The 26912-nt window shown below is 48.2% G+C and overlaps 1 protein-coding gene and 1 long non-coding RNA gene across 2 annotated transcripts in view; one reads left to right on the plus strand and one right to left on the minus strand.

The window, feature by feature from the left end:
• GNB1 (G protein subunit beta 1) overlaps positions 1–26543 on the plus strand; it is a gene marked incomplete at its 5' end in the record, with an annotated part of 113260 nt that extends 86717 nt beyond the window's left edge. The window contains 7 exon segments of the mRNA NM_001265894.1: positions 4338–4401; positions 6615–6777; positions 18701–18767; positions 21741–21942; positions 23071–23287; positions 24913–25028; positions 25297–26543. Of these exon segments, the coding sequence (NP_001252823.1) occupies positions 4338–4401; positions 6615–6777; positions 18701–18767; positions 21741–21942; positions 23071–23287; positions 24913–25019 (820 nt within the window). The 3' untranslated portion in view covers positions 25020–25028; positions 25297–26543.
• Positions 9626–12472, minus strand: LOC144337170 (uncharacterized). Its single transcript, XR_013409893.1, has 2 exons — positions 10617–12472; positions 9626–10304 (listed from the first exon to the last, which is right to left on the minus strand). It is a non-coding gene; the product is annotated as an uncharacterized LOC144337170 (long non-coding RNA).
• Positions 26544–26912: the final 369 nt, after the last annotated feature.

A 26912-nucleotide genomic window follows, 5' to 3' on the forward strand; every position in this document is an offset into this window, starting at 1 on the left:
CACTGCAGTCTTGAACTCTGGTGCTCAAGCAATCCTGCCTCAGCCTCCTGAGTAGCTGGTACCACAGGTGCACATTACCGTGCCCAGCTGATTTTTTTAAAATATTTTTTGTAGAGACCGGGTCTCCCTATGTTGCGCATGTTGGTCTCAAACTCCTAGACTTTACTGATCGCTTATCTCAGCTTCCCAAAGTGCTGGGGTTACAGACATGAGCCACCACCCTCCCTCCTTTGAGTAAAATGAAGGGCGTTAGGTGTTTTGATTTTTGACAGCTACTTTCAGGGTCCTGGAGCCATTTAGCTTGCTTCCTGGCTCTCGCCTCTATGTTCTAGGTGAGTGGCACCTCAGATAATTGATTGTTGAGTAGGTAAAGGCACTGGCAGGCAACGTGAACCCAGCTCTCCAACAGCTCTCTAATCCAGGACTAGGAGGCATGTCTTCTCTCACCTTCTGGAGGATCAGTCGACAGCTTACATGTCCTTAATCCCTCTGGAAGTCAGCAGTTATTAAGCTCTCTGACCGGGAGACCTCTGTAAAGGTGATCCTCCTAATCTAGGAGGATGAGCTGCTTTAGATCAGCTCTGATACTCAACAGAAAGTCTCAGAAGGGCTGGGCAGAAATAAAGCTAGAGAGGGAACCTTATACCATTACATAGAAATAATTTTCAGTGTTTTAATATGTTGATGACAACCTGGATTGAGAAGTTTGCTTTAAGAATTGCATCTGAGGCCGGGCGCGGTGGCTCAAGCCTGTAATCCCAGCACTTTGGGAGGCCGAGACGGGCGGATCACGAGTTCAGGAGATCGAGACCATCCTGGCTAACACGGTGAAACCCCGTCTCTACTAAAATACAAAAAAAAATTAGCCGGGCGAGGTGGCGGGCGCCTGTACTCCCAGCTACTCGGGAGGCTGAGGCAGGAGAATGGCGTGAACCCGGGAGGCGGGGCTTGCAGTGAGCTGAGATCTGGCCATTGCACTCCAGCCTGGGCAACAGAGCTAGACTCCGTCTCAAAAAAAAAAAAAAAAAAAGAATTGCATCTGAAGGCTGGGTGCAGTGGCTCACGCCTGTAATCCTGGCTGAGGTGGGCAGATTGCCTGAGCTCAGGAGTTCAAGACTAGCATGGCAAAACCCTGTCTCTACTAAAAATACAAAAAGTTAGCCAGGCATGGTGGTGCACATCTGTAATTCCAGCTACTGGGAAGGCTGACGCACGAGAATTGCTTCAACCTGGGAGGCAGAGGTTGGAGTGAGCTGAGATTGTGCCATGTTGCTCCAGCCTGAGTGACAGAGTGAGACTCTTGTCTCAAAATAATAATAATAATAATAATAATAATTGCATCTGAAAAATAATAGGATGGGAGCCTACACTTAGTTTTTAGTTCTGTGATAAATTTTGTAATAAATTGCAGGTGAAAAGGCTTTTATTTGTTAAACTCATTGACACCTTTGTAAAGTTAGTACTTAGTGTATCAAAACATCTAGTTTGATATTAAAAGTCTCAGTTATCAACAAAACTTGAGAGAGCGTTACTCCAGCTTTGGGTCAGCTTTAAGAAGTCACATATGTTCACAGCTGAAATAGTTAAAACCTGCGTTTTGAGGCACCGTGGCTTACGCCTGTAATCCCAACATTTTGGGAGGCCAAGGCAGGCGGATCACTTGAGGCCAGGAGTTGGAGACCAGCGTGGCTAACATGGGGAAAGCCCATCTCTACTGAAAATACAAAAATTGGCCAGGCGTGGTGGCACGTGCCTGTAATCCCAGCTACTTGGGAGACTGAGGCATGAGAATCGCTTGAACCCAGGAGATAGAGTTTGCAGTGAGCCGAGATCACGCCAGTGCACTCCAGCCTGAGTGACAGAGGGAGACTCTGTCTCAAAAAAACAAAAACAAAACCCTCGTTTGATAAAATCCTTAAAAGTAAAAATCCTTATACCATCATTTACCGTACTGACAGATATCTCTGCATCAAACAGTAGAACCTTCTTGCTCTTCATTGAAAACAGCATCCTATGCTACAGAGTTCCTTAGGACCTCTCATGAGCAACTGTGGTTCCCAGGAGTTACTTTCATCCACATTACTCGCCTGCTAAGGTGAAATTCTTTTGCTCGTTATTCATATTTTCCTTTGTAGTATGGAGCTCCTTTTCAACACGTGGATTCCAAACTGAGCACCGTTGCCAGAACAAGGAAATAATTATGAAAAAATACATGGTTGGGCGCAGTGGCTCAACACTTGTAATACCAGCACTTTGGAGGCTGAGGTGGGCGGGTCACCTGAGGTCAGGAGTTAGAGACCAGCCTGACCAACATGGAGAATCCCCGTCTCTACTAAAAATACAAAATTAGCTGGCCATGGTGGCACATGCCTGTAATCCCAGCTACTTTGGAGACTGAGGCAGGAGAATTGCTTGAACCCAGGAAGTGGAGGTTGTGGTTAGCCGACGCGCCATTGCACTCCAGCCTGGGCAACAAGAGCACAACTTCGTCTCAAAAACAAAAACAGGCCGGGCGCGGTGGCTCAAGCCTGTAATCCCAGCACTTTGGGAGGCCGAGACGGGCGGATCACGAGGTCAGGAGATCGAGAACATCCTGGTTAACACGGTGAAACCCCGTCTCTACTAAAAAAAATACAAAAAACTAGCCGGGCCAGGTGGCGGGCGCCTGTAGTCCCAGCTACTCAGGAGGCTGAGGCAGGAGAATGGCGTGAACCCGGGAGGCGGAGCTTGCAGTGAGCCCAGATCACGCTACTGCACTCCAGCCCGGGCGACAGAGCAAGAAGCCGTCTCAAAAACAACAAAAACAAAAACAAAAAAGGCCAGGCGTGGTGGCTCATGCCTATAATCCCAGCACTTTGGAAAGCCGAGGTGAGCAGATCATGAGGTCAGGAGATCAATACCATCCTGGCTAACATGGTGAGACCCCGTCTCTACTAAAAATACAAAAAAATTTAGCTGTGCAAGGTGGTGGGCACCTGTAGTCCCAGCTACTCGGAAGGCTGAGGCAGGAGAATGGTGGAAACCCGTGAGGCAGAGCTTGCAGTGAGCTGAGATGGTGCCACTGCACTCCAGCCTGGGCAACAGAGCAAGACTCCATCTCAAAAAAAAAAAAGAAAAAATTTGTGATAGTTACTGGTCTCTGCTGCCGGACCAGGCGCAGTGGTGCTGTTGTTTACCAAGCAGGTGAGGAGGGAGTGCCTCCTTTGGTTTCTAGGAGACCTTGATTCCAATTTTAGCTCAGTCTGGGAAATTTCATGGGGTATTTTGGTGAGAAATGTTTCATGAATTTGGAATGTCTTAAATGTGGTTTGTTTTTTCGTTTATTTGTTTTGTTTTTGTTTTTGTTTTTTCCAGTCAGGGTCTCGCTCTGTTGCCCAGGCTAGTGTGCAGTGGTGCAATCTTGGCTTACTGCAACCTCCGCCTCCTGGGTTCAAGCAGTCTGCCACCTCACCCTCCTGAGTAGCTGGGATTACAGGCATGCACTACCATACCAAGCTATGTTTTTGTATTTTTGTAGTGGAGATGGGATTTTACCATGCTAGCCATGTTGGTCTCAAACTCCTGTGATCCGCCTACCTTGGCCTCCCAGTGTTGGGATTAAAGACATGAGCCTCTAATTTGATTTGTAATGAAACTAAACAGAAGCAGTTATGAAATGATGTCAGCCTGTCTCAGCTGACAAAGGGAATGGGTGCCAGGGGTGATGTGGCCTGCATTCAGTTGGGGGCTGTGCACTCTCCACTCTCAACTGTGGTCTGTAACAGTGTTTTTGTTCATGCTTTTAAAGTTGGTCTGACATTTAGAGCCTTCCTTTCCTTCCTCCTCTCCTCTCCTCTTCCTCTTCGTCCCTTCTTCCCGTCTTTCTTTCTGTCTTGTCTTTCTGTCTGTCTGTCTGTCTTTTTTGAAACAGAGCCTTGCTCTGTTGCCCAGGCTGGAGTCCAGTGGCATGATTTTGTCTCATTGTAACCTCCGCCTCCTAGGTTCCAGCAATTCTTCTGCCTCAGCTTCCCGAGTAGCTGGGATTACAGGCGCGCACTACCATACCCAGCTAATTTTTGTATTTTTAGTAGAGACAGGGTTTTGCCATGTTGGCGAGGCTGGTCTTGAACTCCTGACTTCACGTGATCTGCCTGTCTCGGCCTTCCAAAGTGTTGGGATTACAGGCGTGAGCCACTGTGCCCGACCAGAGATTTTTTTTCTTATAATAAGTGGCTTTGTCTGAAGCACATGTAACATAGAAGCACTTAAGTCACCAGAGTCTGGGTTTTAGTCTGTTGCCCTTGTACACTTTCTGTGTTATGTGGTACTGATAGGTTTGCTTTTGTCTGTCCCTCCAGGCTTCTCGTCAGTGCCTCGCAGGATGGTAAACTTATCATCTGGGACAGCTACACCACCAACAAGGTAGGGACTGGAAAATTCCCTTCCTTGGAAAACCCACCTAGGAAACAGTATTTTAAGCTCTGGAGTCTTTTTTGTTAAATCACATAATACAAGATAGGGAAGGCAGTAACGGCAAGCTCTGTTTGTTAGTAGTGAGGTTGTGCAGGTGAGACACAAGCTGAGTCACATGCCAGCACCTGTGACAGTCTCTTCCTCTGAACCAGGTGCTGTTGTGCTATTTTCCGTTATCTCCTTACCAAGCTGATGGGAGCTAAGGACCTTCTGTGTTTCCAGGAGACCTCAATTCCAGTTTTAGCAGAGTCTGGGAAGTTTCATGTTTTATTTATAGAGTGCAGAAGTATCACTTTTCATTTAATTATTAGTTTTTTAGGAGAGATCATCATACTTTAAAGTGTAATGTATGTTATTTTCAAGACTTAATCCAAATTGTACTGTTTTGAATAAAAAGTATTGTTGGCTGGGCATGGTGGCTTATGCCTGTAATCCCAGCACTTTGGGAGGCTCTGGCAGGCAGATCACAAGGTCAGTAGATCGAGACCATCCCGGCTAACAAAGTGAAACCCTGTCTTTACCAAAAGTACAACAAATTAGCCGGGCGCGGTGGCGGGTGCCTGTAGTCCCAGCTACTCGGGAGGCTGAGGCAGGAGAATGGCATGAACCTGGGAGGCGGAGCTTGCAGTGAGCTGAGATGCTGCCATTGCACTCCTCCAGCCTGGGCGACAGAGCGAGACTCCGTCTCAAAAAAAAAAAAAGTATTGTCATTGGTCCCAACATATACGTAAAAGATGTTATTCAGTTTACTAAAGAATACTAAATGTGTATAAATGGTTACATTCATTACAGCAGATATAACACACTGGGAGAGATGTGGCAGGATAGATTATAGTAATGTCCATTTCGTTTATTCCGTAAAAATATTTTGTTTTCGGCCGGGTGCGGTGGCTCACACCTGTAATTCCAGCACTTGGGAGGCTGAAGCAGGTGGATCACCTGAGGTCAGTAGTTTGAGACTAGCCTAGCCAACATGGTGAAACCTCATTCTCTACTAAAAATACAAAAAATTAGCCAGGTGTGGTGGCAGGCGCCTGTAATCCCAGCTACTCAGGGGGCTGAAGCAGGAGAATCACTTGAACCCGGGAGGCAGAAGTTGCAAGTGAGCCTAGATTGCGCCACTGCACTCAAACCTGGGCAACAAGAGCGAAACTCCATCTCAAAAGAAAAAAAAAAAGTTTTGTTTTCAAATAAGTTCATAGCCATTTGACAGGGTAATGCAGTGTTTTCCTTCTAATATATATGGGGTTTTTTGGGTTTTTTTTTGTTTGTTTGTTTGTTTGAGACAGAGTGTTGCTCTTATCGCCCTGGCTGGAGTGCAGTGGCGTGATCTCTGCTCACTGCAGCCTCCACCTCCCTGGTTCAAGCAACTCTCCTGCTTCAGCCTCCTTGAGTAGCTGGGATTACAAGCGCCCACCACCATACCCAGCTAATTTTTGTATTTTAGCACAGATGGGGTTTCACCAATTTGAGGCCAGGCTGGTCTCAAATTCCTGACCTCAGGTGATCCACCCGCCTCAGCCTCCCAGAGTGCTAGGATTACAGGTGTGAGTCACTGCGCCCGGCCTGTTTGTTTTCTTGTGAGACGGAGTCTCGCTCTGTTGCCCAGGCTGGAGTGCAGTGACATGATCTCAGCTCACTGCAACCTCTGCCTCCCAGGTTCAAGTGATTCTCCTGCCTCAGCCACCCGAATAGCTGGGACTACAGGCAGGCGCCATCATGCCCGGCTAATTTTGATATATTTAGTAGAGACGGAGTTTCATCATGTTGGCTAGGCTGGTTTTGAACTCCTGACTTCAGGTGATCTGCCCAATTTAGCCTCCCAAAGTGCTGGGATTACTGGTGTGAATGACCGCACCCCACCTAATAAAGTAGTTTTGATGAGTAGGCAGCACTACTATTAAGTCCCCACCTAATCATAAGTCGTGACTTTAGTAAAACTGGATTGTGTGGATTGAATTTGAATCCCATGTGCAGCACTGGACTTCTCATTAATAGGCTTCACCTGAGTGGCCACTCATGGGAATTACTCTCTAGATAATTTTGGCTCTTATTTTGTTCTGTTACCTCCTATGCAATGAAAGTTGGAGATGAGATAATCCTAGCGTCAGTGTTGTTTTTGAACATAAAGGTGTTTGCATCATCTGTGTTTCTGTCATTAGGTCCACGCCATCCCTCTGCGCTCCTCCTGGGTCATGACCTGTGCATACGCCCCTTCTGGGAACTATGTGGCCTGCGGTGGCCTGGATAACATTTGCTCCATTTACAATCTGAAAACTCGTGAGGGGAACGTGCGCGTGAGTCGTGAGCTGGCAGGACACACAGGTACCATCCTTGTTCATAACCTTCAAGTGACACAAGCTGTTTAGCTGGAGTACATTATATGCTTTGGATATGCACCTTTTATCAGTCATTTATTAATTATTATTATTATTTTTTTTCTTTGAGGTGGAGTCTTGCTCTTTCGCCCAGGCTAGAGTGTATTGGCATGATCTTGGCTCAGTGCAAGCTCTGCCTCCCGGGTTAACGCCATTCTCCTGCCTCAGCCTCCTGAGTAGCTGGGACTACAGGCACCTGCCACCACGCCCGTCTAATTTCTTTTTGCATTTTTAGTAGAGATGGGGTTTCACCGTGTTAGCCAGGCTGGTTTTGAACTCCTGACCTCATGATCCGCCTGCCTTAGCCTTCCAAAGTGCTGGGATTATAGGCGTCAGCCACTGCGCCCGGCGTTATCAATCATTATTAATGAGACTGGTTCAAATAAAAGTCACAGTAATGGCCAGAAGTCTTCTGAAAATGAAACTAAAAACAGGCCTGACGTGCCTTTACCAGTAAGGAACCTGTGGATTTGCGCTGGACATGGTGGCTCATGCCTGTAATTACAGCATTCTGGGAGTCCAAGGTAGGAGAATAGCTTGGAGCCAGGAGTTCGAGACCAGCTGGGACAACAAAACTTAGACCCCTTCTCTACAAAAAAGGAAAAACTTAGCCACGCACAGTGGCGCACACCTGTGGTCCCAGCTCCTCGGGAGGATGGCTCAAGCCTGGGTGGTTGAGGCTGCAGGGAGCTATGATTGCACTACTGCACTCCAGGCTGGGTGAAAGTGAGACCCTGTCTCTGCAAATGAGGCAGAATAGAGCCCTGTGGCTGTAAGTGCTAGGTAGTCTATTATCTCACCAAGATTTTGTTTACTTGTGACACTAATTCATCATGAAAGGCATACGTTTGCTGAAAGAGGATGTCCTATTCTAATATATTTTACCTCTCTGGCTGTATTATCTGTTCTCAGAAATGTTATGGCCCCAGTACTTTTTGGTAACACTCCGCCCACTTCACATGCAGCCAAAGAAATCAGTTCATGGAGTCAGTAGTACTGCTTTTGACGCCTATTAAGCAGTCTGATAAATAAGTTAATTTTGGCCAGATTACAAGTATAACCTTGTCCTTTGAAAGATATGCTGCTATTGTTGATTTCTGTTCTTGGTTCTTTCCTGCCTTCTGCTTACTTTGGAGTTGCCTTCTTCTTAATTTTCCAGCTGCCTAAAGTAGATTTGTAGGCCACTGGTTTGCTTCCTTTTCAGATATAATCACTTAAATTTTTAAATTTCCCTCTAAGCATGGCTTTAGCTGCATCACACACATATTTTTAATATTGTCTTTTTTTTTTTTTTTAAGATGGAGTCCTCCTCTGTCACCCAGGCTGGAGTGCAGTGGTGTGATCTCAGCTCACTGAAACCTCCACCCCCTGGGTTCAAGCGATTCTCCTGCCTCAGCCTCCCGAGTAGATTACAGATGTGCACCACAACGCCTGGCCAATTTTTGTATTTTTAGTAGAGACAGGATTTTGCCATGTTGGTCAGGCTGGTCTCGAACTCCTGACCTCAAGTGATCCACCCGCCTTGGCCTCCCAAAGTGCTGAGATTGCAGGCTTGAGCCACCACTGCCAGCCTATATTGTCTTTTAATTATCATTCGATGTGAAATTTTTTAATATCCTTGTGAGTGCTTATTTGACTTATGGGTTATTTAGATGTATAATTTTTATATATCTGAAGTTTTCTTAGTTATCATTGATTTCTAATTAGATGCCATTGTGCTTTAAGACACACACTGTATCATTTCAGTCCTTTGACATTTGAGGCTTTTTTTTTTTTTTTTTCTGGAGACGGAGTCTCGCTCTGTCGCCCAGGCTGGAGTGCAGTGGCCGGATCTCGGCTCACTGCAAGCTCCGTCTCCCGGGTTCACGCCATTCTCCTGCCTCAGCCTCCCGAGTAGCTGGGACTACAGGCGCCCGCCACCTCGCCCGGCTAGTTTTTTGTATTTTTTAGTAGAGACGGGGTTTCACTGTGTCAGCCAGGATGGTCTCGATCTCCTGACCTCGTGATCCGCCCGTCTCGGCCTCCCAAAGTGCTGGGATTACAGGCTTGAGCCACCGCGCCCGGCCAAGGCTTATTTTTAATGGAGCTGATGGTCTTGTCATGGTGTCTGCGCTGTGTGCACATGGGAATGATGTGTGTGTTTGTTGTATCTGGGCCTGATTTTCTTTTTTTTTCTTTTTTTTTTTTTTTTGAGACAGAGTCTCGCTCTGTCGCCCAGGCTGGAGTGCAGTGGCGCGATCTCGGCTCACTGCAAGCTCCACCTCCCGGGTTCACGCCATTCTCCTGCCTCAGCCTCCCGAGTAGCTGGGACTACAGGCGCCCACCACCGCATCCGGCTAATTTTTTGTATTTTTAGTAGAGACGGGGTTTCACCGTGTTAGCCAGGATGGTCTCAATCTCCTGACCTCGTGATCCGCCCGCCTCGGTCTCCCAAAGTGCTGGGATTACAGGCATGAGCCACCGCGCCCAGCCCTGGGCCTGATTTTCTACATACATGTTAATTAGAGCAAGATTTTTGGCATGTTCAAATCTTCTGTATCTTTCTATGAAATGTTCATGCAGGGCTGTTAAAATGATTATGGATTTTCTAATTCTCCTGTTAATTATGTCAATATATGCTTCAGATACCTTGAACTCTTTTAGTAGATGCCTTTACGTTTGTCGTCTCTTTGTGACTAATTGACCCTGTGACCCTGCTATCATGATGAACTGTTCTTTCTCGCTCATAATGCTCTTTGTTGGGAACCGCTACTTTTTCTGATACTAATGTAGCCAGCCCTGCCTTCGTGAGGGTCCTTTCAGCTTAACTGTGTCTTTGAAAGTAGTCGGTTATAGACTTCACATAATTGTTGGGTCTTGGTTTTTTCTGCCTGCCTTTGGAATATGCTTTTGCACATTTGTATTTCCTATTGTAGCTCTGCTACTTTGTCACCTTTTTGTCCCTTCATTTTTGTATTTTGGTTGTTCCTTTCCTACCTTCCTTTGAGTTATTTGATTACAGGCGTGAGCCACCACACCTGGCCTGGGTTACTTGATTTTTTAAAAAAATCTATTTTACTTTGTGGGCTTTGTAGGTAAACCATTTTGCCTGATGTCTTAGTGGTGTCTTTAGGGATTATAGTGTACATTCGCAGTGTCTCGCGGTCCTCTAGTTACCGTGGTACTAGTTGATAGGAAATGTAAGGAGCTCGCAGCCACATACAGGCCTCCTGTCTGCCCTTCCTCACTCTTGGTGTGATTTTCATATGCATCACACCTGTGTGTGTTACTAGCCCCTTGATGCATTGTTGTATTCTTTACTTGAAACATTCTTAAGAAATTAGGGGTCTTATAATGTGAATAAATATGAAAAGTAGGCCGAGCGCGGTGTCTCAAGCCTGTAATCCCAGCACTTTGGGAGGCCGAGGAGATGGGCAGATCACGAGGTCAGGAGATCGAGACCATCCTGGCTAACACGGTGAAACCCCGTCTCTACTAAAAAAATACAAAAAACTAGTTGGGTGAGGTGGCGGGCGCCTGTAGTCCCAGCTACTCAGGAGGCTGAGGCAGGAGAATGATGTGAGGCGGAGCTTGCAGTGAGCTGAGATCCGGCCACTGCACTCCAGCCTGGGCGACAGAGCGAGACTCCGTCTCAAAAAAAAAAAAAAAATATGAAAAGCATGAAGTAGGCCGGGCACGGTGGCTCACGCCTGTAATCCCAACAGTTTGCGAGGCCGAGGCAGGCAGATCACCTGAGGCCAGGAGTTTGAGATTCACCTGGCCAACATGGCAAAACCCTGTGTCTACTAAAAATACAAAAAGTAGCCGAGCATGGTGGCACGCACTTGTAGTCCCAGCTGCTCGGTAGGCTGAAGCAGGAGAATCGCTTGAACCTGGGAGGCGGAGGTTGCAGTGAGCTGAGATCACACCACTGTACTCCAGCCTGGGTGACAGAGTGAGACTCCGTCTCAGAGAGAAAAGAATGAAATAAATCTACTCTGCCCTCCGGAGAGAGCTTCCGTGTCCAGTGCCCTTCCCGCTCTCCTGCAGAGGCGCCTTCTGCAGGCGTCCTGTCGGCCGAAAGCCCTACCCAGAACAAGTCATGGTTAGTGCAGGTCTCGGGTCTGCTGCTGGCAAAAGCACTTAGTGTTCATTTCCCTAAGAGTTCTATTTTGCCTTTATTCTTGAAGGGTATTTTTGCTAGATATCTAGAATTATGGGTTGACTCTTTTTTTCATTTATTTTTCTTTTTTTAGCAATCTAAAGATTTGTTTTGGGTTTTAGCAGTTTGCATGTAGGTGCCTCGATGTGATTTTCTTTGCATTTATTGTGCTTTGGCATCTTGAATCTGTAAGTTTGTCTTTCACCAAATTTGGGAAGTTTTAGACCATGTCTTCAAAGCATCCTCTGTCCTTAGTCCCTGCCCCTCTGTGCTGCAGTAACACATGCGTCTGTGCTGTCCCCGAGGCTCTGGGGGCTGCGGCTTGTTCTCACTTTCCCACTTCAGATGTGCTCCTTTTTGTTGTTGTTAGCGCCACTCACTTGCTTAAACCTTTTTATTTCCATTCAAGTTCATGTCCTTGTTACCTCTGATAAACTAAGGCTCTCCAGCAGATTCTTTATGTCAGATATTTCTTCTGCAGTTCTGGAATTTCTGTTGCTTTTATTTAGAAATGTTTCCTTTTCCTGCTGAGATTCCCTGTCTTGTATAATAGCATGTTTTATTTTGCATCCACAAGGAGAGTTTAAGAGCTGCCTTTCGAGTTCTTGTCTGCTGATCTCAGCATCTCGTTTTCCTGACGTTGGTCCTTGTGGATCTCTCCTCTGGAGTCTGAGTGACATGTTGCTATTTTTTAGTGCATGTAGTAATTTCAAATTGTATTCTAGACATTGTAAATATTGTGTCATAGAGACTTTGTGTCCGGTTACGTTCTCCAGAACTAACTGATGTTTGGTTTCGTTTTATCAGGCAGTCTGTCTCTGTCTGTCTCGTGTGGCTGCAGCAGAAACCTCTGTTCAGCTTTTCTGTGCTGGCTGGCTGCATGCCTGTGCACCTCAGGGGTCGGATGTCTGTTCAGCCGTGTGTGTAGTCTGGGACTCCCTTTCTGTGGCTTTCTTCTTTGTATTGTTATCCTTTCGCCTTCTGGCTGTGGTTGTCCAGTAATTTGTCTACTGGCTCTTGAAGACCTTGGCCACAGGTCTTGTGTGTGAGGCTGTAGCCCTGGGGTTATCACAGACAGTCCCCTCCTCAGGGAAAGCTCCTTAAGAACAAACCATGCCCTGCCTTTCTTTTCTCCCAGGGGAGACTCCTCCAGTTTCTACCTGCTCTTGTTTGCCTGCTTTCAGGTGTTTGGTTTTTGTATTTCATGCAGTGCTTATAGTTTTTTCTGTGAGAAGGTAATGCCTACGGATGGGAGCCGCTGGCCGTCACTGGCAGTCCAGCCAGGCAGCTCATACCGACCCTGTAAACCACACAACTCTTTCTGATGCAGCACCCTTTTTGGAAAGCTGTTCTCTGTGTTGAGCAGCCCCTTCCCATGACCGTCAGAGTCAGTGCCTCTGTTTACATTGGTAGTCAAAGGTTGCTGGATTTAACACTGACTGTATTTGTCTGTTGAAACCAAAGAAAGAAAAGCCAAAAATACCCAAGAAAATAAAAAAACTGGTATTAGTAGGAATATTTTGGAGATTTTATTTCCTTCATAGTTCATGAAATTTTACTTCTCAGGAGTTGTGTTATTTAAAAACACACACACACACACACATTTGGCCTCTTAAGAGTGTTTGTGAGCCTGGGTGACATAGGGTGACCCCGTCTCTACAAAAAAATACAAAAATTAGCCAGGTGTGACTCAAGCCTGTGGTCCCAGCTACTCAAGAGGCTGAGGCGGGAGGTTCCTTTGTGCTTGGGAGGTCAAGACTGCAGTGAGCCGTGATCGGGCCACTGCATTCCAGCCTGGGAGACAGAGTGAGAGCCTGTCTCCAAAAAAAAAAAAAAAAAAAAAAGGTATTTGTAACTTTCTTCAGTCATGATTCATATTTTACAGCTTCAAATCAGTAAAAGTTGAAGTTTGAGGCTGGGCATCGTGACTCACACCTATAATCCCAGCACTTTGGGAGGCCAAGGTGGGTGGATCACCTGAGGTCAGGTGTTTGAGACCAACCTGGCCAACAAGGTGAAACCCTGTCTCTACTAAAAATACAAAAATTAGCTGGGTGTGGTGGCATGCACTTGCAGTCCCAGCTACTTGGGAGCCTGAGGCAGAAGAATCACTTGAACCAAGGAGGTGAGGTTGCAGTGAGCTGAGATCGCACCACTGCACTCCAGCCTGGGCAACAAGAGTAAAACTCCGTCTCAAAAAAAAAAAAAAAAAGTTTATTTCCAGCCCTCTGACCTAGTCTCAGATTTTTATAAAAGCAGATCCCTAAGGGCCAATGCAGGGAGACTCAACGCTTGCTCTTAGAACTTTGTTCTTGGCAAACCTCTCGGGCAGTGGAGACACAGCTGCCCTTGCCTGGATCATTCTGATCAAGATGGCTACAGATACATGAGCCTTGATCAGAAGTCCAGCCCAAGGCCTTCGTGGTAACAGCGTGCACAGGTGTCAGTGATAGAGCCCACTGTGGTAGCCAAAACTTGGGATTTTTAGACACAGTATCTTCATATAGTGAGAAGCAGAACATTTTCTATATTCATGAAAATAGTGGATTTTTTTCTGACAGGCCTCACAAGCTTGGACACAGAAGGGGATATATGTTGTCTCCCTGTAAACCCTGCTTCAGGAGCCACAACAGGGCAGCTGGTGACTAGGGTGCCTGCTTGAGGCTCACTGTCATCAGCCCTGGCATCTCGGCTGCACTGGTTGGCCTCATAGCCTGACACCATCATGGAGGCACTTGTGGTGCCTGGACACTCCTCTCTGCACCCCTCTGAGCCTCACTTTCACATCTTCAAGTTACTTCCTCATCTCTTTCATTTTCCTTCTTACTGAACTCCTTGAAGAAAAGACCTCTGCTCTCCATCTCCTGTGCACGCCTCGGCGCAGGACTGGGCACCTGTCTCTCCAGGTCTAGACTGAGCCTGTCCCTCACCAACACGGTCTTGTTTTTGCTCCTTGGAGCCGATCCTGGGGCGGCACAGGTGCTCCTGAAACCACCTGTCTGAGGAGGACTAGTGAGGGACTGGGTGTGGTCATGGCTGACTTCTTGGCATTTGCCCGCCTGCCTTTCAGTGTGTCCTGTGCTCCTCCCCTAGGTGGGGTCTCCTCCTTGCCCCTGCTCCCAACAGGGGATGTTCTCCAGGGTGCAGGCAGGAGAACTAAACCTTTCAAAGTGTGTTCATTGTAGAAATTTTGGAAAGGGGGCCGGGTGCAGTGGCTCATGCCTATAATCCCAGCACTTTGGGAGGCTGAGGCAGGTGGATCACCTGAGGTTAGGAGTGCAACACCAGCCTGCCACCATGGCAAAACCCCATCTCTCTAAAAATACAAAAATTAGCCGGATGTGGTGGCAGGTGCCTGTAATCCCAGCTACTTGGGAGGCTGAGGCAGCAAAAGTGCTGAACCGGGGAGGCGGAGGTTGCAGTGAGCAGAGACCACACCACCACTGCACTCCAGCCTGGGCGACAGAGCGAGACTCCGTCTCAAAAAGCAAAAGGAATTTTGGAAAGGAACTTTGAATCATCTTCTTTTATGTCGGGGGACCTATAATTCCATCCAGAATTACAGTATTATGCAGTAGTTATACAGTAGTTATGCAGTAGTGTTACACAGTATTATACAACTGTAGTATTACACTGTCGTTCTGTGACTCAGTAGCTGTAGAGAGTTTCATGGTGTGGTGCACTAATTTGTTCCTATTGTCGGACATTTAGGCAGTTCCCAGTTTCCCACAATTTATTATAAACATTGCTGCAGTAAACACCATCCTTGTAGATGGATGGTTTCTCAAGCCCATCGTCCTCTTCTTGGGTAAGTTTCCTCACAGGGCTGCGTCTGGCCACGCTTGTGTGTCCTTCTTGGCTTTGCTGTCTTTGGGTCGGCAGCCATGCTGGGTAGAGCAGTGTGTGCACCCATGCTGTGCTCTTCCCGGAGCCTGGTGATGTGCTCCTTTCTAGACTCTAGACTCACTCTATCCTTGAGGCACCTCTGCTGACACCACACGCCCAGGAGCCCATCTTTCTCCTACGCTTCCACCGTCTGCCCTGCCTGTCTTCAAGCTACCCCCTCTCTCCTGGACTTTCACGGCCTTGTCTCTACAGCCAGTGGTCCCTATGAGACACAGGACAGCCCTTCACACCCACTTGCCTATATGACCAGACCACTGTGAGGTCCCCCGGCCGCATTTCAGCCTCTCCTTGAGGCACCTGGTGCCACCTTTGTGCCCTTGCACCTCCGCACTGGGTGCACACTTTTGTTCAGGGTCTGTTTTCTCTGCCTCTCTGCAGGCTTCCAGAGGGTGGCAGCACAGGCCCCCGCACCAGGGGAGGAGGGGCGTGTTTTCACCTGAAGTGTCCCCCCACACATACCTAGGGAATTTGTTCAAATTCAGTAATAACAGAAATAGTAACTGCCTCCATTTACTGAGAACTTCTTATGTGCGCAGACAGCTCTGCTCCTCCCATCAGCTCCCCAGTTACATGGGGAGGCTGGGACTCTGAAAGAACTTACAGAAACTTTCACTGCTACTTAGCTGCCATGCTGACAGTGGAGCCCAGGTATTTCTGATTTCAGAGCCTGCAGTCTTCACCACTCATGGCCTCTTGGCCAGAAAGCCCTGCGAGACTTTGCTGGAAGAAGGGGTTAGGCCTGGTCTGTGCACAGACTGGGCCTCATGGAGTGTGCTTGGCACCCTGGGCACTGCACACCAGTCCTGCTCTCCAGGCCACATTGGACACACCCCCCAAGTATCATGTCTTGCGTAGCCCCTCAACCTGAACATGCACAGACACTAAGAGTGGCCACTGGTTGGGCAGAACCATCTAACATAATGCGTATCTTACAATAAAAAGTTGAACATCTCATGTAAATTATTGGACACCCCTGAAAATGGAAACATAGTTGTATGGGTATGTGGAGCATGGTTTTCCTACTAAATGCGTGTGTCTTTCAAACCATCATAAAGTCACAAAATTGTAAGTCGGGGCCACGTGTGGCTTATACATTTGGTCATTTCCCTTGTCCTTCATAGTTCTGTCAGCTGATGCTCGTCCATATCATTTTATCAGCGCATGAGAGCTGTGGTTTTAGGGTTCAGTCTCTGGTTCTTGGAGTGAGAAGCTGATGTCTTCTGTGTAGCTTCACTACAGCCTGCACGGGGTGGGACCAAGACGTCATCTCTGAGATCTACGAGGTCATGATTTTATTTATTTTATTTTATTTGTTTATTTTCTTGGAGGCAGAGTCTTGCTCTGTTGCCCAGGCTGGAGTGCACTGGCGTGAACTCTGCTCACTGCAACCTCTGCCGCCTGGGTTCAAGTGATTCTCCTGCCTCAGTCTCTCAAATAGCTGGGATTACACATCCAGCGCCCACCACCACACCTGGCTAATTTTTATGTTTTTAGTACAGATGGGGTTTCACCGTGTTGGCCAGGCTGGTCTCAAACTCCTGACCTCAGGTGATCTGCCCGCCTCAGCCTCCCAGAGTGCTGGGATTGCAGTCGTGAGCCCCCGCGCCCGGCCAAGGTCATGATTCTTTCATGCAGTAAATTTGGGAGGGCCTCCGCCTAGTCCCCTGTGTGAGATGCAGGCTGTGCTGAGGTCTCCATGACTCTTCTTTCCTGCCCTTCTGTGCTCACAAACAGACTAAGTGCTGCCAGGCTCAGTGGCATGGTCTGGAAGGGCACCTGACGGGGTAGGGGTGCTTCCCTGAAGCGAGGGTGAGCATGAACCAGGAAGCCAGTGGAGGGGGTTCGGGTGGAGACCCGGGAGCACGACGGCGAGCTGCAGGGCACTACACGGGGCACCAGGTATGCAGGGCTGTCCTCCTCTGAGCTGGGTTCACCTTTATGGTCCCTAGTGTCCCTGTGGTGTGGCCTCCAGGAAGTATTTGACCACACGTGCTTTTGTAGGCACGTAGTTGGTGTTTTGAGCTCTGTCATCTATGCATATTTTTTTTTCTGTCAGAGAGAGTTTAATAATGTTTGTTGGCCAGGCGTGGTGGCTCACGCCTGTAATCCCAGCACTTTTGGAGGCCAAGGCAGGTGGATCACGAGGTCAAGAGATCAAGACCATCGTAGCCAACATGGTGAAACCCCGTCTCTACTAAAAATACAAAAATTAGCTGTGTGTGGTGGCATGCGCCTGTAGTCCCAGCTACTCGGGAGGCTGAGGCAGGAGAATCGCTTGACCTGGGAGGCGGAGGTTGCGGTGAGCCGAGATCACGCCACTGCACTCCAGCCTGGCAACGGCACAAGACTCCGTCTCAAAAAAATAGTGACAATAATGTTTGTTAAATAAATGCTTTGTTTTCTCTGTAATCTTACACTTTCTACATTAAACCCCTCAGTGGGTTTATTCTTTTTTTTTTTTTTTTTTTGGTTTATTCTTTTTGTGCATTTTATTTTTGTTGTTTGCTGATTCATGCAGTGTCATATGACTCCCTGGGGTGTAGTTGGGGGCAAAGCATTTCAGTAAACACCCAGATCTAAACAGGTCTCTTGAAAATCACCAGTGCCACTGGAACCCCTGAATCTTCAGATTAGGGCCAGACCGTCAGCAACCCTGGGCACACACTAACTGGTTTGTTGACCCTGTGCTTTTAGTTCCACAGTAAATACCAGAACTATGATCAATGTACAATAGAAATAATGGTCAACAGAAGTCATTAACAATTTGAACTGTGGGGTTCAAATGATTCTCCTGCCTCATCCTCGCAAGTAGCTGGGATTACAGGTGCCCACCATCATGCCTGATTAATTTTTGTATTTTTAGTAGAGACCAGTCATCATGTGTGGATACTGCAGACTGATTTTTTGTTGTTGCCTTTCCTTATTTTGAAAGTTGTTTAGGACGGGGCATCTTGATGTGTCCCCACCATGTCCGCTGTGTCTAGCCTCTGACGCTTCCTTCCCAGTGGGAGTGGGTGGGAATACTCAGAGACACAGAATTGTGCCCACGCTGATGTGGGTGTCACAGCCACTGTCCACAAGAAAACAAACCCACCCACACATATTCACGAGTACCCCCGTGTCTGCAGTGTTGCTGCCATGCCGCTTTCCTGTTGCCCTCGTTATCCCTTCCATGACCCACTTACCCTTGCCACCCTGACCCTGTGGCCTCACCGCCTCCTGCCCTGTCTGGGCCCTCTGTTTGGATCCTTCTTCCCTGAGTCTACTTTCAGGATGTCCTCCCTCCTCTCCTGGCTCCCATCTTGTGAGGCCCCTACCTTGCCCTCTCCTTCCCTTAGCACTCCCTTTCCGATGTGCTATTTCAGTGATTCTCATTCTCTGTCCCCGCTGGAGTGTGGGCTGTAGGAGAGCAGGAGGTGTCTGTTTTGTTAAGGCTGTGTTCCAGGTGTCTGGATGGTTGCCCTCCTGGGCACTGGAGTCAGCTTCCCCTGAATGAGTAAACAGACGAGGGATCCCCAGCCTTTGATGTGTCAAACAGTAAAGCAGATGAAACGTGTGTGTTTCATGGGTGTGGTTTCTGCTCCTGCCCCCGTCACGGAGCTGTGGGTCTCTGTGGGATGTGCTGTCCTGCCCGGCTAGGCTCTCGCCCCCACCGGCTGTGCGTGTGGACCTGCTGTGTGCACAGATGGGAACAAAAGACCAGCACAGTGCTGGTCTTACCTTAGACATAGAGCTTCTACCCAGCCAGTGTGTTTCTCTATGTATGAGACTGGATGCAAGGCCTGCTGGATTCAGCTCATCACTTAGGCCTGTTCTTTGCCAGGTTACCTGTCCTGCTGCCGATTCCTGGATGACAATCAGATCGTCACCAGCTCTGGAGACACCACATGGTAAGTACCTGACCCGGGGCAGGCAGTGCGTTGAGAACCCCACACCCCTGGCACATTCCTCTGTGAACATGGAGGAAATAAGGTTCTTGACATAATATTAGGCCATCTTTAATTTAAGTGGCCTTAAGATTTTAAACACATAGTAGCAATGTGTGAATTCATTATACTTTTTTTTTTTTGAGACGGAGTTTTGCTCTTGTTACCCAGGCTGGAGTACAATGGTGCAATCTTGGCTCTGTGACCTCCACCTGCCAGGTTCAAATGATTCTCCTGCCTCATCCTCCCAAGTAGCTGGGATTACAGGTGCCTGCCACCATGCCTGACTAATTTTTGTATTTTTAGTAGAGACCAGGTTTTACCACGTTGGCCAGGCTGGTCCTGACTCCTCACCTCAGGTGACCTGCCCACCTCGGCCTCCCATTACAGGCGTGAGCCATCATGCCCAGCCTCATTATACTCTCATTATACTTTTAATAAATTTACAAAGTTTAATTTTCAGCAGCTAAGAACTAAAATACAAACTTTTGTTTGTTTGTTTGTTTGAGACAGAATCTTGCTCTGTCTCCAGGCTGGAGTGCAGTGGCGTGATCTCGGCTCATTGCAACCTCTGCCTCCCGGGTTCACGCTATTCTCCTGCCTCAGCCTTCCGAGTAGCTGGGACTATAGGCGCCCGCCACCACGTCCGGTTAATTTTTGTATTTTCAGTAGAGACAGGATTTCACCATGTTGGCCAGGATGGTCTTGATCTCTTGACCTCGTGATCTGCCCACCTCAGCCTCCCAAAGTGCTGGGATTACAGGAGTGAGCCACCACACCTGGCCAATAAAGATATTTTAACTACAATCAGGCTGAAAGTACCGCTCTTCTGTTTTTTTTCCCATCTGTATGTCTGTACCTCCTTAGGTGATGCTAGGTGGGAGCAGGGTGGGTTTTTTGTTTTTTTTTTTGTTTGTTTTTTTTTTTTTTGAGACGGAGTCTTGCTCTGCCGCCCAGGCTGGGGTGCAGTGGCCGGATCTCAGCTCACTGCAAGCTCCGCCTCCCAGGTTTACGCCATTCTCCTGCCTCAACCTCCCGAGTAGCTGGGACTACAGGCGCCCGCCACCTCGCCCGGCTAGTTTTTTGTATTTTTTAGTAGAGACAGGGTTTCACCATGTTAGCCAGGATGGTCTCGATCTCCTGACCTCGTGATCCGCCCGTCTCGGCCTCCCAAAGTGCTGGGATTACAGGCTTGAGCCACCGCGCCCGGCCGAGCAGGGTGGGTTTTGATTGTCCCTTTCTGATAGCACCGTGTCACTGTGAACAATGAGCACATACTAAAACTAACAGACGTCACAATTCAAGCGATTCCATCAGACTTCATTTTTAGTGTTTTCACCTTACAGGTGAACGGAAACCCACTTAAAACACTAGAAGTTTTTCATTTGTGGCATCAAAGTACTAAATTAAATGTCCAGATAGTTATTTTATGAGTCATTTTAGACTTCAGCTGGCCATGTGGGTTTTTCTGGTCTTCTGAGGCATGATTTGGTGGCAGGAGCTGTGTCCAGGCCAGGGCACAGACCTCTAGTCACGCAGTTGGTAGGGTTCACCGAGACATGGGCCCTTAACCAACTTATTAGCAAAGCATCTGTGGTATTATAAGGTGTCTCGTTGTATAAATTTCATAGATTTACAAAAGATTTGTCACCTAGATTGTCAATCTTGAGAAGACTTTATTTATTAGAAGATATTTTTAAAGCGCTTCTGTTCATTAATCATTTTTTTCAGACTCTCTTACGTATCTTGCTTCCCTTCTGCAGTCAGTCCCTCAGGCCCTAGAGAGGAGACTCCCTGTGCGGTGTCTGTTGAGATCGGCTGGTTGGATTTGCATTGCCAGGCCCAGCCAGACTTTCCTCTGAGGCTGACAGGAACGGACAGTGCTCTCTGGTGTTGCCTTCCGTGCGTCAAGGCACAGGAGAATAGCACATTTTTAGGCGTGTGGCCTTCAGAGCTGTCCTTACACCTAAGCCAGGCTTCTGCTCTGTGCAGGGCTCTGTCAGCGTCTCACCTTTTGACAGTTCGTTAAGCAGAAACACAATAGAATACCAGGTATGGCCGGGCGCGGTGGCTCACCTCTGTAATCCCAGCACTTTGGGAGGCTGAGGTGGTTGGATCACCTGAGGTCGGGAATTCGAGACCAACCTGACCAACATGGAGAAACCCCGCCTCTACTAAAAATATTAAAAAAAAATTAGCCAGGCATGGGTGGCGCATGCCTGTAATCCCAGCTACTTGGGAGGCTGAGGCAGGAGAATCGCTTGAACCCGGGAAGCGGAGGTTGCAGTGAGCCAAGATCGCGCCATTGCACTCCAGCCTGGGCAACAAGAGTGAAACTCAGTGTCAAAAAAAAAAAAAAAGAATACCAGGTGTGATCACTGAGAACTCAGCTGCTCTCCTGTTTGTGATTCCAGGAAAGGGCAGGGGGACCTCAGAATTGCTGCGAGCCATTTGTTTACCTGCCACTGGCCTTCTCCTGCCTGCCTTTTCTAAGATCCTGTGGAGGGGAGGCCAGGGGAGGGCACAGAGGGAGCAGCCACAGGTAGAGTCGCATCCCCCTCCGCTATCCAGGGCCTCCCCATGGCTTCCTGCCACCCCCTCCATGCCCATCCATGACTGAAGAGTGGGACACAGCCTCAGTGTTGCTGCTTGAAAAGTGCCCCTAGCTCCCTCTTTGCTGGCGTTTGAGTTGAGGTAGTGATCCCGTCATTCTGAAACCCAGGCCGTGTGCTCATCTCTGTATAATTTTGCTTACTTTGCTTTGTTTCCCTTCCAAAGTTGTATTACATTTAAATTTGTCTTTAAACAATTTACGTTTTTAAAGTAACAGTGCAGAGGCTCACTGTGGCCCTGGGTGGTTTGAAGGACAGACTGTCATATGACTAGCCACCCGAGAAGTTGAGGCTGATGTCCCCTTGTCATTCGCTCCTGCTCCAGTGCCCTGTGGGACATCGAGACCGGCCAGCAGACGACCACGTTTACCGGACACACTGGAGATGTCATGAGCCTTTCTCTTGCTCCTGATACCAGACTGTTTGTCTCTGGTGCTTGTGATGCTTCAGCCAAACTCTGGGATGTGCGAGAAGGCATGTGCCGGCAGACCTTCACCGGCCACGAGTCTGACATCAATGCCATTTGCGTGAGTCTGGGTGAAGGTGTGGGGTCGGGGCCTCTGCTGTCTCTGCTAGCCGTTCAGATTGCTAAATTTTAAACTTTTCTGGATTAGATGTTCTCCTTTCTGATCCTTATACAACCTCGTCTGCAGATGGGGATACAGAAAACTCCCCGTGGGAAACGTCTCTATGTTGACCACTTGTCTTATAGATATTCACAGGGTGTCTGTTATGTGCCAGTCCCCGTTCCCACCTGTACAGCTGAGCAGCGGTTGGGATCCTGGAGGGGAGAGACAGTAAGGTAACTCAGGCCACCAGTTACCGGTTACAGAGCCTTACTGGTCAGGGGCACAGCTAACCAGGAAACCTGCTCTCCTCTTTAGCACGCAGATGGCTAGGCAGTGTTTCCAGCCCCTGGCCTTGTGAGGAGACGTGGAAGGATGTATCTGTTGGTTGGATAGAGCTCTGCTGCAGTCCTGACCACTGCCCTGCTCAGCCCACTTCGCTCCTTCCTCCATGAGATTAGCCCTGATGTCTGGCAGCTACAGCACCTGTCAGTGATGACTCCTTTCTCACTATTCCTTTGAAATAAATTCTACTCTTTGGGGACAGTAATCACAGTGTCCAAGATCACAGTGTTTATGTGCTTCCCCAGTGCAAATCCCCTTCCATCCCAATCCCCTGTAGTTCCTGGGAAACCTCCCCTGCCTTTTTTTTTTTTTTTTTTTTTTTTGAGACAGAGTTTTGCTGTTGTTGCCCAGGCTGGAGTGCGATGGCACAGTCTCGGCTCACTGCAACCTCTACCACCTCCCGGTTTCAAGCGATTCTCCTGCCTCAGCCTCTCGAGTAGCTGGGATTACAGGTGCACGCCACCAGTCCTAGCCAATTTTATATTTTTAGTAGAGCGGGTTTTCTCCATGTTGGTCAGGCTGCTTTCAAACTCCCAACCTCAGGTGATCCACCCGCCTCAGCCTCCCAAAGTGCTGGGATTACAGGCGTGAGCCACTGTGCCCGGCCCATCCCTCTGTTCTTACCAGAGCACAGTCTTGCTGGTCTTTGCTGTGTTCTCTGCAGCCCTACCATTGAGCAGTCCATATGCCCAATATTTCTTTCTGAGTGTTAACATGATGTCTTGATTTGCTTTCTCTTTCCAGTTCTTTCCAAATGGCAATGCATTTGCCACTGGCTCAGACGATGCCACCTGCAGGCTGTTTGACCTTCGTGCCGACCAGGAGCTCATGACTTACTCCCACGACAACATCATCTGTGGGATCACCTCTGTCTCCTTCTCCAAGAGTGGGCGCCTCCTCCTCGCTGGGTACGACGACTTTAACTGCAACGTCTGGGACGCGCTCAAAGCCGACCGGGCAGGTACGTGACCGGGGGGCTTTTCTGTGTCTCCTGGACATTTATGTGGCATCTTTAGGGCAGACACAGAGTTGTTGATAAGCTGCAGTGTTTAGTATCAGTGGGACTGTGGCATGGTATAGCAGGAGTGATAGTCGCAAACTGATGGCCCAGCTCTGGCCCTCCAGGCAAGTGGACTCCGAAGAGCACCAGCAGATCTTCCCACATGTGCGGGGGAGGGCTTTGGGGAGGGTCAGTGGGCAGGAGAGGGTCAGCTGTGCAGGCTCCAGGGCCCAGTCCCATGTTTTCCCCTCTGAACTCTGCATCAGGGGAGCAGAGCGCCATGCAGGGACACCTCTGGGTGCTGTTACAGTTAACATATCAAAGGCAAGCATGTTATTGCCAGGTGTATTAAAACACTAGATGTACAAAAGATGAGGCTTCCTTACTAAAAGTAGACATTTGGGCATTTCAATTTGAGAACTGTTGACACTTACAGACTCTTAGATTCATTCGTCTCAGTACCTGGGAGGACAGAAGAAGGGAGCATGGCTCCAGGTCTTGGCCCTTACCGGGGCTTCCTGCTTCCGGATGGGTGCCATTCTCATGTCCTGGTTAAACACCCTTGTTTTTCTCCCCAGCCTGGGGGGACCAAAGTGGAGCCATTTCCGGCCAAGTCCCACAGTCATAGTGCTGTTGAAAGGCGGTGGAAGCCAGCCCAGGCCTTGGCAGAGCACACACTGGCCCCTATGCTCAGCTGTGTGGTGTCTGCAGGAGGTGGGGGAGGGTGGCTGAAATGGGCCTTCAGATCCCCCTGGGAGGAAGTGGAGCTTCTGGCTGGTGATGATCCAATCGAAGGTTATTGAGTGTTGACAGAAGGCCCCCCTCACCATGTGACAGTGACAGTGCCAGTGGTCTCAGCCACCATCGCTACTCCTGTGTTCTGTGCCTTGTGCTGGGCTCTAGGGATCACAGACGAAGGAAAAACAGCTCATGCCTCTAAGCTTCTGTGTTACAGTTGCTTTGAGATTGGGGTGGTTTTGATTTTTCTTTTTTTTTTTTTTTTGAGATGGAGTCTCGCTCTGTCGCCCAGGCTGGAGAGCACTGGCACGATCTCAACTCACTGCAACCTCTGCCTCCCGGGTTCAAATGATTCTCCTACCCCAGCCTCCCGAGTAGCTGGGACTATAGGCCCGCACCACCACGTCCTACTAATTTTTGTATTTTTAGTACAAACGGGGTTTCACCATATTGGCCAGGCTGGTCTCAAACTCCTTACCTCGTGATCTGCCCGCCTTGGCCTTCCAAGGTGCTGGGATTGCAGGCCTGAGCCACCGAACGTGATGATGGTTTTGATTTTTTTGATTGTGGCCTTTGCTTATTTTTTGAGTTTTGTGAGTGCTGAGAAGTCAGTGCCGGGGGTTCTGGATTTATTGATTGTGTGTGTGTGCGTGCCTTTGAATTTTAATAAGGCTGGCCATATGCTGCAGTTTAATTCCCACGTGGACACAACTTTCCCTCCCTTCCTGGCCGTGGGAGACTCTGGGTCTTGTCCCACGAGGGGCTCACCATCCGCCCTCGTCACAACATGGCACACAGGTCACAGGTGAGATCGATACCTCTGTGATTCTGCTGTTGTTTGCTTCCAGGTGTCTTGGCTGGGCATGACAACCGCGTCAGCTGCCTGGGCGTGACTGATGATGGCATGGCTGTGGCGACAGGGTCCTGGGATAGCTTCCTCAAGATCTGGAACTAACGCCAGTAGGTAATGCAGCAGCCCAAATGTCCTTCTCTGAGGAGAACTGTGCGTGTTTCTCATAGAACGTGTGAAGTTGTCATTAACGGTTTCTAGATAAATGTTGATGTAGCACTGATTTGGAATTGTGTTGTGGGAAACGTTTACAGAAATCTGAAGTCACATGCCCTCAGCCGCAGACACTCATGCAGTGGTGGGAAGAGCAGTGACCTGACTATGCGTCTGCACTTAGATTCTCTGCCTCTTTTCACATTTCTTTAAACTCTGTTTAAAACAGCATGTGGATGCCATGGAGACTGGAAGACCATTCCAACTTGGACGCGTTACCATGAGAGCATATCCTATCCAACCGTACTAACGTGGACACCCTACACCTCCCCTCAGAACTTCAAAAGGGCAAGATCTTTTTTCCTTCACTTATTGCTGAAACCAAGAGCACAATTCCCAGTAAGAGAAGGATCTCTGTGCTGTAAAACTAAAACAAATTGTGCATTCCTTCCGGGGCCATCGTCTTTGTTTTCTTTTTTGTCTTGAATGAATTTTAAAAGGAAATATATAATAAAAATGTTAACCAGAAGGTAAACTTGAGTGTAATTGTGAGACAGACACACCTTTCCACTAGTTTATTTGAATTTTAGACCAGTGACCCTGTTTTGTGGCATTCACGCAAAACACGCTGAGGGCTTTGTTCATCTGGTCATCGTGTCCAAATTTCAGTCATGTTTGTAGCAAGATTTTGGAAGCATTCATATTTCCTTTTTAAAATATATTCCTTTGTGTTCAACAGTTAATCAAAACCAGAGAGTCTAGGGCAGCCTCTCTGGCGTTGTCAGTGATGTAAATTCAGTCCCTGATTTTTAATTTTCTGTCTAGTGTCACAGATCATTGTTGCACACAAACATGGCATAGAAAAGAACATGTTCAGAAGCCATGGGGCCAAGCACATGTGGGGACGGTCTCGAATGCGTGATCAGAGAATCCTTCACCTTTGCTGAAAAGTGAGCTCAGATCCAGCACCATGTTCCTCCTGACCCATCCTGTCTATCTTCTCAGTTGAGTTTTTAATCTCACTTTGGGTTTCCTTGTGAAGTTGGAGGGAAGTTTATAATAGCCTAACACTACCCCACCCCCAACTAGGAGGAACCTCTGTTTTCAAGAGAGATGCCTGTCCTGTGCTTGGATAGTCAGTCAATTATTTGTGTATGAAACAATGTACAAATCAATGTTTTGAAAATAATGATCTCAGACTTTCTAAGTTAAATTTTAAAAATTTTGATTGTTTGCCATATTGGGTGGGTTTACTCTTAGAATCGCATGCTGTAGAAATGCTCAAAAGTGCATATAGGACTCAGTCCTTAGGTGTTCTTTTTCTTTAAGAAATAACCTCTTACAGTTGTAACCATTGCGGCTCTGTCCACTTCTCGTTGCTGCTCTGTGGCACATATCGGAAGCAGTACAGCGCGCGGCTCTACACGCTTGGGTAGCGGGATAAGTCACTGTTTTCTTTATTTCTTTGAAAAAAAAAGTTCTGTTGCAAACGACTGCTGTTGGATTCTGAGGGTGGGGAGGGAGGGAGGGAGGGAGGGAGGGGGAGGGAAGAGCCTGCCCTCCCTTATGGATTCTTCAGGGCCTCCGCCTCTGAGGCGGCTCATTCCCATCACACAGATTGTCCTGGTGTTCATTTCAAGGCCAGTGTTCAGCAGCAGCGTTTGGAAAGCAGGTTCTGTGGGACCCCCCCCCCCCGCCCCGCCCCCCGCACTCCTTCATAGCAGCAGTAGTGGCTTCTCCATCCTGTTTTCTGCAACATTCTATACAAAACTGTGCTGTGACCTTGCGGTAGGCCTGGATCTGGCAAAGAGAATACAAATGAAACCCCTTCTTTCTCTTTCCGTC

The sequence above is a fragment of the Macaca mulatta genome, chromosome 1, assembly GCF_049350105.2.
Source record: "Macaca mulatta isolate MMU2019108-1 chromosome 1, T2T-MMU8v2.0, whole genome shotgun sequence".
NCBI lineage: Eukaryota > Metazoa > Chordata > Mammalia > Primates > Cercopithecidae > Macaca > Macaca mulatta.